Here is an 11,659-nt window from a genome sequence, read left to right as displayed (position 1 = left end):
ATCATCTTGTAATGGGTTAAAACTAAGATACATTATTAGCTTTTCTAAATTTTAAAGGAATGCTCCATCTTTTACCATTGGCAGTGTGTGAATTCTGTCGGATTCAATTGGCTGCTTTATGAATTATGACACCGAGGCTACAAAAAGTACTTGTACAGCCTGAGATTTATAAGTCTATCCACGTCGAATTCAACTGCACAAGGGAAATATAAGACTTTTCCTTAGCTATCAGGTCATACATGGAAAGGAATTTTTATACTTGTTTGTGCATCTTATGCCATAGATGTGCAATGGAAAAGAACAAGAACCAAAGACCAGAAGCATTCAAACAGATATGAAGAAGGTGGCATCTTGACTCAGAGAGTATAATAAACAAGTTATTATAAAGTAATCACTTTTATTCTCAAGGTCTGCAAGCTATGGTCTATGAACAATCACCATATCCGGCTTTTATATAATTTTTTAAATCAATATCAACTGTTGGAAACTAGTACATCCGATTATACGGAGGAAAGAAAAATAATGATAGTACCATTTCCCTCTTTATGAAAAAAAATCCAAGGTTTCAATGAAGCAAGTCCAATTAACTCAACAACAATAACAGATCTTTCACCTAGTATGTGTAGGTCTCAGACTGTAGTTGTTGTGGCACCTGACTTTGTGTCGATTTCCTCTAGAGCTGCCCATAGCTTCGAATCTTCATAATCTTTAATAAGAAAAGCAGGTTTTGCTTCCATTAGTATGTGAGGTGGATTTCGAGTTGCCAGCCCAACAACAGGCATCCCAGCTGCAACCCCAGCTTTTATTCCGGAAGCAGAATCCTAACAACAGAAGACAGATTATGAGTTTTAATGGTTGTGAAGATAAAGTAAATGAAAAATGCGGTCAATAAAGAAATCAGACCTCAAATATGAACGTGTGCTCCTTGGACGCCTTAAGCAGTTCAAGGGCCTTCAAGTAAGGGTCAGGAGATGGTTTTGCACGTTCACACTCACTTCCGATAATAACAACATCAAAGAAATCCTTTAGGCCAAGTATTTCTATTATCAGTTCAGCGTTTAGTCTAGGTGCATTGGTAACTGCAGCCCGTTTTAGTCCACGATCTTCAATCCATTTCTTCACCTTGTACACACCATCTATAGGTTTCAACTGTTCTTTCACCAACCTATATTGCACCGAAAACAGCTATGAGACTGGAGGAGTGAAATTGAACATACGGTTTAGTAGCACAAGGTCAATTGAAATACACAAGCAGGGAGTTCCAAACCTTCTAAACATAGCTTCCTTTTCATCACAAAATTTAAGACCCCGTTCCTGATCATCAGGGAAAAGGGCAGATGCGATATCATCGTTGTGTTTCCCAGCAATAGTCTTGATAAACCACTCCTCATCAACTGGCACACCACAATTGTAGCCTATCTGCAGAACACAAATCGCCAGCAGTTATGACTTATGAGAAATGATTTGACATATTCCAGATTTTAAGGATTAGCAATGAGCCACAGGGGAGCATTCCACAAGTCAAAACATATAAGAATGATTTCCTCTGAAGGAAAGGTAAATAATTGTCGGTACCTCTAGAAGCATTTCACGGAAGGCATAATAATGAAGAGGATCTGAATCACATAAAGTTCCGTCTACGTCAAATAGAACTGCTTGAAGGGGAGCAAGTACCGCGAGAGGTGAACTGCTAAGAGAAAATATAGTAGTTTAGCTTTGCTTTCTGTCTTCAAAACACAACAATCTCCAAACACAATTTGGTGTAATATTAAACAGAACGCAATGTAGCGCTATACATTCCATGGACAAATCTACGTATAACACATTTGGTGAAATGACACCAACTTTCTTGAGTTAGGACCATACGTGTCCTTCAAAAAACAATTTGAAAAACATCCATACCCATTCAGAATTCATTGATTCTAAATTTTGAACTGCCTCTGATACATTCTCAAAGAATAAAATATTAAACACTAGTAATTCTCTTTCCTGAACATTTTATACGAGGACCAGGAGATTATGAAAAGCATGAAGCATTGATGATAACCGTATCTCAAAGATATAATGAAGTTCATATTTTGAGAAAAATCAAGTTAAATGTGCACTAAGTCGCTGCGCTTTCTAGGAAGGATTGTGATTTCTATTCAATAGGGGCAATACCAGGAACTGTTTAGCACAAAATCCATCTCAAGCTCAATTAGGAATTATCCAGTTATCATTTTTCTTTTACGTATGAGTCTGGACCAGACATTTTCTCATACATCATACGAACTTAAATTGCCGTTGATGTGAAGTACAGTTTCTAGGCATTGCAAACAGGTTATAGATTTTAGAAACATTCAGTCAGAGAATACAAAGTGAGAATAGACTGCACAAAGTTTAAATTGTGTAATAACCCCAGGTCCAATAGTCATGACGAAAGTCATATATCAGTCAGGATAAAACAGTAAGCGCATCATATAAACGAAAGAAATTTCAACTAAATGAAGTTAACAGAACCCATTCGCCTTATATTTTATGAACCAGAAAGAAGAAATTGCTAACATGCCCAAGATCCTATTTGATCAATCGAAAACTAAGTAAGAAGATTGAGTTTTGAATCAGAGAAAACAATACAAGAAAACCAGTGGCAAAAGGAAGATACAGATCTGCTTAGCCAAAGGAACACATTTTTCATTTACCTCAATCAGATACAAACATCAAAGTATCAAAACAAAGAGATTGAGATCAATTGTTTGGATCACAAATCAGATTGAAGAATCTCACAAGTTCCAAGTAATAGATGAAAATTTTCTAAATAGTCATATGGAGATATATATGTATTCAATAATTTGCAAGGAAGTCGTCAAAACAACTAGCTCACATCATAAAGACCAAAAATGTGGGAGCTTAAGCATATTCATGAAAAATCAAAAGATACAAAAGCAGAACCCCGGATTCTTATTCAATCAGCAAAATGCATCAAGAAATCAGACCCCAGATCAAATCTTGCCAAACATTCAAATTTATTCACCAAATAGAAGCTAAAAATGGAATTAAAAATTTCACCTTTTTACAGAACTGTCCCCTGCAGAAAGAGGAAAATGCAACAAGACACTTTTTACTTTACCAATCAGTAAAAGTCCATCAAGAAATGAAACCCCAGATCAAATCTTGCCAAACATTCAAATTTATCCACCAAATAGAAGCTAAAACTAGAATTAAAAATTTCACCTTTCTACAGTACTTCCCCCTGCAGAAAGGCGAAAATGCAACAAGAAACTCTCACTCTTATTCCAATCAGTAAAAATGCATCAACAAATCAGATCCCACATCAAATCAAGCCAACTACTAAAATTAATCCAGAAAATATAAGCTAAAAATGGATTAATAATTACACCTTTCTACATAATTTTCCTCAGAAGAAAGGGGAAAATGCAACAAAAAAAACTCTCTTTCTTATACCAATCAACAAAAATACCACCCCAGATCAAATCTTGACAAATAAAAGCTAAAAATAGATTAAAAATTTCACCTTTCTGTCGAATTTTCCCCATTAGGATACGTCATCTTGCAATGGTAATCAAATATAATTTTAAGAGCTGCGTTTGATGAACCAGGAAAGTGTGGTATAAAAAATTCAGGTAATTAACAAAGGTCGCGACTTTATGAAGAAAAAAAAGAGAATCTACTAAAGAATCAGAATAGTGTAGCGTTCCAATAAAGCGTAAAGGCAAGAAAGTGGACTGTAAAACATCGGGGCTAAAAGTCAAAATTTAAAGAGACCATTTAATTTTATTTTATTTTTCTAAAAGGAAAGATTATTATACTTAATAAATACCAAAATAGTATTGCAATGCTTCAATATATTGCTTATTGGAATCTTAAAGAAGGCAACGAAGGATAAATTATGATCTTTTTTATAAGTAAATAATAATAAGTTTAACAAAATGCAGAAGATTTGATTGTTTGAAAGACTTCAGAATAGTCAATAATAATAAGGATAATAAAAGGAAAAATAGAAAAGGTAAATAGATTATTAATCATATTCATAAATATCCATGTAAGAAATAATATTATAATTACTTAAAACACTGTTTCATTTACAATTATAGCAATAATCCCATATTAAAAGGTAAAAAATATATTGTATTTTCTCCTAGAAAAAAAACGAATCCCAAAAAAGTTAAGAGGAACAAGTCATTGATTCAGTTAACTTATAGTTAAGTCACCCCTATTCACATTCACGTGTTACATTTGAGAAAATGATAAAAGGAAAAAAAAACATAAAGTTAATTCTATCCGTTTACGTAGTGAAAATCAATTTAATATGAGGTCTTTAATAATAACAAACTATGAAATTTACAATAACAACTATGAAAATCAATTGATCGTTATAGTAAAATCATGTTGTTATGAAGAAATGTGATGTGATATATAGGAATACAATAAACATATTGAAATTAGAGACAAATGAGTCCTTTTGGCTTGGAATGGAAAAGAAATGTGCTTCATCGCGTGTTTAAAAAAAGAGTTAAAGAAGAACGAGATCTCTCTCTACACAACGAGGCCACTAAGTTCAACGAGTCTGTTAAAGTAGTCGAGCAAACGACTAAAGAATCAAGGAGAGAAAACTACAAAATGAGAGACATCTTAAAGCAGATTGTCTAAACAAATGTTGCAAAAAATATAGCTGACTAAAAAAAGGATGAATCAGTGCTCATACATATAATAGTACTTAAACAACAATCATAAAACTTTTTTCTAACGAATATATACGCCCTTTGGTAATAAAAATCAACCTAGTCTGTACAATATACAAAATATATGAGCTTGCAAAAATAATAAAACCTAGTAGTATCAATTTAGAGCTTATAATATACTCTAGTTTGACGTTACAATCTAAGGGCTATTGTGTACACCTTCAACACACTCTTCATGCCTGGAAGAACAATGCTGCACCAATCTTCTTGGGCAGCCATTCGATTCAAAACAGAGCCGGAAACAGGGCCAGGTGTTAGGCACGAACAACGCAAATGATTCTCAAAACTTAAATTTTCAGTATAAAGGCATGATCAAGATTCAGCAGTATGAACTGAAATCACAAAACATTTAGAATGAACACACTGATAAGTGCAATCCAAGCCTTGTCTATCAACTCAAACCAGTTTCAAACATAAAGTAACAGATGTTAAGTATGTTGAGATTAAAACAAACGATAAGGGTCCACGGTTTTCAGTAAGAAAAGATAACTGATACTTGCGAAGAGGATCTTGGAAAGCTCAGGAGCTCCTGTTCCATTTTGACGTAATTCGGAGACACATTTTGCGTCTGGCAGCAATGATGAACTTTTCTAGCACTGTTGCATGCTTGAGCAAATATTTCACCAATGGCATCACATATCTAGAAAAGTTAAGGATCTTGATGGTCTTCAAATGTGGAAATGAGGAGTTAAAATCATGTGTCTCAAACCTCCTTGTCTGTTCATCCTTATTTGTGTACTTTAACAGCAGGTCATGTAGGAAAGAATCCACTATATTAACCTATTTTATTATCCTTAGATAGAAGCCGGAAGCCAAGGAGTTAATTCTCAATAAAGTACAAAGGTGATAATTTTTAAATTCAAGGAACATCACAGTACTTAGCAAATGTTACAATGTGGTACATGCAAGCATAAAAAGATGTTCAAAGCATCTGATCACTTGTTAAACGTTTTTTTCCAACAACTACAAAAAGTTTACTCATAGAGTCTATTTTGATAGTGACAACATGAATCAAAGCAACACAAGCAGAACTATTTTATGAAGGAAAATAAATTGAGAGAACAAAAAAGTTCTTCTGAACGTCTTACAAGAAAAAGGAATAATAAGCATGCCACTGCATCAGATTTAACAAAGAGAAATCCACACACTTTTGAGAATAGAAAAGCAAAATTTGATCAAAAGATACTGAAGCATTTGCACCTTCCTATGGGCTAAAATGGTGTTTTGAACATTGTATTAGAAGAATTTGGGTGGAAGCTAACTCTTAACTTATTGTGAATGTTGTCAAGCAAGTTGCAAAACCTTCTTGGCAATATGAACTTATTATTGAAAGACATAAAGAGTTGATTCATAAGTCGAGGTGACACACTATTATAGAGAAGCCAACGGGGTGGCTGATTCTTAAGTTGGATACAGTCATCTATTGGACGCAAACAAGGGTTGACAAATGGCAGCTCCCTTCCCAATTGGATCTTTTTGTGAGCACACATGTTACTTGAGAAAACTCCTCACTTTTTCAAGTTCTTATGGAAAAAATGCACAAGGGAGCAAATAAGTCTCCACAAATTAGAAGCTATTGTATAGTTCACCAAGTACTTACAAATCTTCTCATCAGTCAAATCCCCCCTCCTTGTAACCTTTTAACATTATCTATGAAGTATATCACTATTCACGAAGGTGACTTTTCATTAAGTTTTATGATTCCTTTCCTAGTGTACTGGATGTCAAAAATATGTGGATATATATCCTCGTCTTCTTTCACTAATAGTTATTTGATATTGATAACATGAAGTAACAAAAATAAAGTCCAAAGGGAACTTACTCTTGATTTTTTGTACCCATCAATGACTAAAGTCTCAAGATCTGATGAACTCTGTAGAAAACAGCAAATTCCAGGGAAATCTAATTGCTTCAAATTCATGCGAAGCTGCAAGAATTTCCAGGTTGATGGTGGAGGTTGCCACCCTTCCAATTCCATTATGGACAAGTACTTATAAACCATATAGAGAAATTAATGAGAATATATCAAAACAAGGAAATGCTGCATACTTAATAATGACATTCAAATTGTTGAACACCAAATTGCAACTTTGCAACAAGATCAGTAAAAGAATGTAATTATTGAGTACTCACCAAATTATTCATTAGATTATCCTAAATACTGTCACAATTAATGTTAATAAACTAATGAATAGGAATAAACATGGATGCACCAGGGACCTAATTTAAGCTTCTCGACATGGGCAACGCTTTGAAAAAGTTCCTTCAAACAGGTAGACTCCTTTCTCTGCAATGGGTCTTGCTCTTCAAAATCAAAATCAAAGTCAAATTCAAGGACCACAGTGACAAGCGAAGCCACATTTCTCAAGTATATTCCTCGGCAAGATCCCAAAATTTTCAAATTTTGGATATATGGGGCTGTTATATCAAGCCATACATCACATTCATCAGTTTCTAAGTTGTCTATGATCAATTTTCTTGACTTCACGTTGCTGATTTCCAGACGATGAAATCCCCAAAAATGGTCCAATTGCAAGCACTCCAAGTTAGGGCAACCAGATAATATCTATTCCATGGCATCATCTGTCAAATATGTGTATCCAATTGAAAGAGAAACGATACCACTCCATTTCACATCAGCTAAGGGTTTCAATTCCATACAAAACATTATATCCAACTTTCTCCAGGACGTATTCTTATATACGAACTGAGGAAACTTATATCCACCTTCACATATAAGTTTAAAATGTTCAACATTTGCTAGTTTACTTGCAAAATAACACCATAAATCGACATCTTTAGCAAATCTCTGAGTCGCCAGGATTGTATAGGACACAAAATTCTCTGATTTTGTGACAACACCTCCAATAATGAAGTTCCTTATTGGTGGAAATACAAGTAATCAAGAACATCCCTTTCCGACTTAGGGCATTGGATATGAAGTGATACTGGAACGGACATCCAAAGAAGCTGCCATCGCTTAGATAATACGCTGCTTCTCACTACTCTTTTACCGTCATCATGCAACATGGAGAGAATGTGAATTAGAATTGAGTCTGGCAAATCACTGAGTCGGTCTTCTTTCTCCTTGCTTTTCTTCGCCATTGGAGAAATGAAGAACTAATTTGAAGGTTAGGGATTTGGGTTATGGCTGATTTTTAAAGAAATGGAGGGCTGCCTACTTTTGCAACCAAGGGCTTTTTGTTCATTTTTTTTTTATTTCTCTGTTTTAATTTGTTTATTTTAATTTTCTTAGTCTTTTATATATTTGAAATTTACGTAAAAAAATATATAAATCATAACAATTAACAACTTAATATATTTAATAGACATATACATTCGGTTGACTCTTGAAATTTTGTCGGTGTTGTCACTTGTCACGCCCCAAAGTAGGTGTAACGACCCGAACCGTCGTTAATTAGGAAATGAAAAATGTCAGGAAAACTGGGTCTGTCAGCCCGCCAGAGCGTGCCAGATGCCGCTAGGGCGGCGACGCTCTAGTGGGATAAGTGGCCGCCAAAGCGGGATGGGCGAGGCAGAAAGTAAATAACGCGAAGTGTGATTTTTTCCTTTTTACAAAAACACCAAAAAGATGCGAGGATCACCCCAGAAACCCTCAAAATGTTGTTCTATGCTTGAGAAGGAAGGAGGAAGAGATTTCTAGCGTAATGAGTCGATAGCTTGCGGATTTTCGATCAAATCCACCGTCCCGTCGTCCGGAAACCAGTTTTCGAGCTACAATCCCTCTGCAAATGCTTGGTGTCCAGGTAGGCTAGGTTTTATTAATTGAGTAGTATAAATCTGTGATTCATTGCGTAGTATATTGGTAATGGACGGTAGAATTCATATGTAGGCTTTTGTGCACCGAAAAGAGATGATTAAGCACATATCCCTAGGGTTGCATCAGACGTATACCGTTGGAGGAAACCCTATCATGTGATCTAGGGTAGGTGATGGTTTGATTTCTTGTTTGTGTGATGTATGCTAGTTATTGCTTCATTGTAATGCGTGTATGTATGTGAATGTTGCACTATTGATCACACCTAATGCAAACGAGTGTGAATGAATGATTGTATGCCATGAATCAACACTTGATTGTATGATTTTGAGAATATACATTGTGATTGTGATTGTAGCTTGTTGAATGGATCGAATGTTACGTTCAAGCACACTAACTGGGATCAGATGTCACGTACCGACATACATATTGGAACGAGTGTCACGTTCTGACACACTAACTTGGATCGGGTGTCACGTTCTGGCATACTAACATTTTGAGTATGGGTTCCATGAGAGGACCATTAAATTGTCATGATTACTTGTTATTGATAATGTGGAATTGAACATGTTTCCTGGAAAGATAATTAGATTGTACATTATGTTCTTATATGTGAGTTCGTGGTGTTGTAAGGTGGTTGGGTATATCTCGTAAAGAATGAACTGCGAACAGTCGGGCCAAATTGGGATGTGGTATGGTAAGTGGGGGCCAAGGGCCTTGGTGATATCAGTGTTATTTAGGAAGGGGTTGATATTGAAACGATTTACAGGCCTTGATAGACGTACCACGGGGTTACAGGTTGAGTGGTGTCGTGGGTGAAGTAAGGGCGTGTCATGAGTGTTGATCGAGTTGGTAGTGGTCATATTCGGGATCTCTCTTAATAGATAGACGGTTAAGCTATGAGTAAGAACGGAGAAGAAAAAGGGTTATAGTCAAGTACTAGTATGTTATAAAGTAATTGGGATTATAAAGGTGGAGGAACGAACAGTCTTATTGCATGTTTCTTGCTAGTCGATTTCTTATATTATGCAGTGGGTATCGGGTTGACCGATGATGCCTACCAGTACGTGTGGTTGTACTGATACTACTCTTGCTATGCCTTTTTGGCATAGTCTGATTGTAGGATCAGTGATGTTTCATAGGTGAAGACGAAGTCAATCTCCAGCGGCTTCTATTTCTCCTTTTGCATGGTGGGATATGCGTAAATTATAATTTTGTTATACCTTGTATTCTTAGTAGCTCTTGTACTTGTTTAGACTAGATCCTTGGGGTGTTAATTACTTTACTAGTCTTAACTCAAATTGTTATCCAAAATAAAACTCTTATTTTATAAAAATCTTATGAATGTTAATTGTTCTTCAGTTTTCTTAATCTTTCACATGTCTTAAAATTGTTTTGGAAATCGAGGGTTCTCCTACTTAGGTGTTAGAGTAGATGCCCTCACTGCCCGGTGGATTGGATCGTGACAGTAGGGAGGCACGACCGACACTCGATGTCGTGTTCGATCAAGTTAGCCACTAAAACATACTAGCTAATTAAATTGTGGTCCCAAAGATTGGGAAACACAACATTTGAAATATGAAGTCTAGATTGTTAAGGTCACGACTTGAACAACAATAAGTCATATAAACAATGGTAGACAAGCTAAAAATAAGGAATTACTATGGGTTGAAGACTAAAACCTACAAGAAACCTAGAGTATTGTGTCCACAATAGCCTTTATGAGTGACATAAGAACTGTCGGGAAAGGCCTTGACTATATCTAAATTGTACATATAACGGTCCAACCAGCTAGTAATATTGTCCGCTTTGGGCCTAGGCCCGCACGACTTTAAAACGTGTCACTAGTTGATAAGGTCTGCTTACTTAAATACTCAATATCTCTCTTGTGTTTTTGCCGATGTGAGACTTCTAATCTCAACCAAATCAACATCTTTATGAAACCTCTCCGGATAGAAAAATTGACAACCATATTGAATTTTCTGATTTTTTGGCCAGACCTCCAATATAGAAGCTCTCTATGGGTGGAATTCACGAAATCAAATAAATCTCCAATTCCCCACTCTCAGGGAGACTGAAATAAGTATCCTTAGGGAAGCTGAAATCCACTGATATTGGAACAGGCCTCCAAAGAAATCGTCATGGCTTAGATACTGCACTACTTTTCATAACATCTTTACCGTCCGGCAACATAGAAAGAATGTGAACTAAAATTGGCTCAGGCAAATCACTGAGTCGATCTCCAATCGCCATGATTTTGTTCGCCATTGAAGAAATGATGAACTAATTTGAGGGTTAGGGGTTTGGGATCATGATAAATTGAGAGAAATGAACTTAATTGGATCTTATAGGGAAGTAGGTGGGTCGGGTCGGATTATAATATTAGTGCGCGTTAAATTAAATTCGGGATAGATTACGTAACATGGGTCATTCAAACGAATAACATGTGTATTTTTTTGACTAATTGAATTTGTTGGTGAAGAGATTGATAATATATGCTTATTTGAGTTGTTAGCAAAAAGATTTATAACACGTGTATTTTTTTTATTTGTTTAGCTTGTTTGAGAAGAGATTGATAACACGTTCATTTGAATTGTTAGTGAAGAGATTGATAATATGTGTATTTGAGTTGTTAGTGAAGAGACTGATAATCTGTATATTTTCTTATTATTTGAATTATTATTGAAGCGATTTATAGCACGTGTGTTTTCTGATTATTTGAGTTATTAGTGAAGAGATTGATAACATGTGTATTTTATTATATTTGACTTGTTAGTGAAGAGATTACTAAGTTGTTAGTGAAGAAATTAATAAACGTGTATTTTTTTATTAGTTGAGTTGTTAGTGAAGAAATTGATAACACATGTGTTTTTTTTTTTATTATTTGAGTTGCTTATGAAAAGATTGATAACATGAGTATTTTTATTGATTGTTTGAGTTGTTAGGGAAAAGATTGATAACACGTGTATTTTTGTCATTATTTGAGTTGTTAGTGAAGAGATTAATACCACATGTATGTTCTGATTATTTAGTAGTTAATGAAGAGATTGATAACACGTGTATTTTCTAATTATTTAAATTGTTGGTGAAGAGATCGATAACACGTATAAATTCTAATTATTTGAGTTGTTAGTGAAGA

General features: G+C 35.1%; 1 protein-coding gene and 1 pseudogene across 1 annotated transcript; both read right to left on the bottom strand.

Moving 5' to 3' along the window:
• Positions 1-426: 426 nt before the first annotated feature.
• LOC125826944 (haloacid dehalogenase-like hydrolase domain-containing protein Sgpp) lies at positions 427-3,626 on the bottom strand. Its single transcript, XM_049506295.1, has 5 exons — positions 3,515-3,626; positions 1,576-1,687; positions 1,268-1,419; positions 904-1,165; positions 427-821 (listed from the first exon to the last, which is right to left on the bottom strand). The coding sequence occupies exons 1-5, from the start codon at positions 3,547-3,549 to the stop codon at positions 630-632; spliced, it is 753 nt and encodes a 250-aa protein (XP_049362252.1). The 5' UTR covers positions 3,550-3,626; the 3' UTR covers positions 427-629.
• A 2,576-nt stretch (positions 3,627-6,202) lies between these two features.
• On the bottom strand, positions 6,203-10,788 carry LOC125826927 (F-box/LRR-repeat protein At5g02910-like; annotated as a pseudogene).
• Between the last annotated feature and the right edge of the window lie 871 nt (positions 10,789-11,659).

The sequence above is a fragment of the Solanum verrucosum genome, unplaced genomic scaffold, assembly GCF_900185275.1.
Source record: "Solanum verrucosum unplaced genomic scaffold, falcon-dt-bn FXZP01000060.1, whole genome shotgun sequence".
In the NCBI taxonomy this organism is placed as follows: domain Eukaryota; kingdom Viridiplantae; phylum Streptophyta; class Magnoliopsida; order Solanales; family Solanaceae; genus Solanum; species Solanum verrucosum.
Note: the sequence above shows the minus strand (reverse complement) of the source record. Positions and strands in the feature narration are given on the sequence as shown.

Bases quoted from the DNA above. Each gene is read 5' to 3' on its own strand.
- LOC125826944 (XM_049506295.1), bottom strand. From the start codon at position 3,549: ATGACGTATCCTAATGGGGAAAATTCGACAGAAAG. The intron at 1,420-1,575 runs GTACCGACAATT...TGTGTTCTGCAG, and splicing joins TCCGTGAAATGCTTCTAGAG to ATAGGCTACAATTGTGGTGT. The intron at 822-903 runs GTCTGATTTCTT...TTCTGTTGTTAG, and splicing joins AGCACACGTTCATATTTGAG to GATTCTGCTTCCGGAATAAA.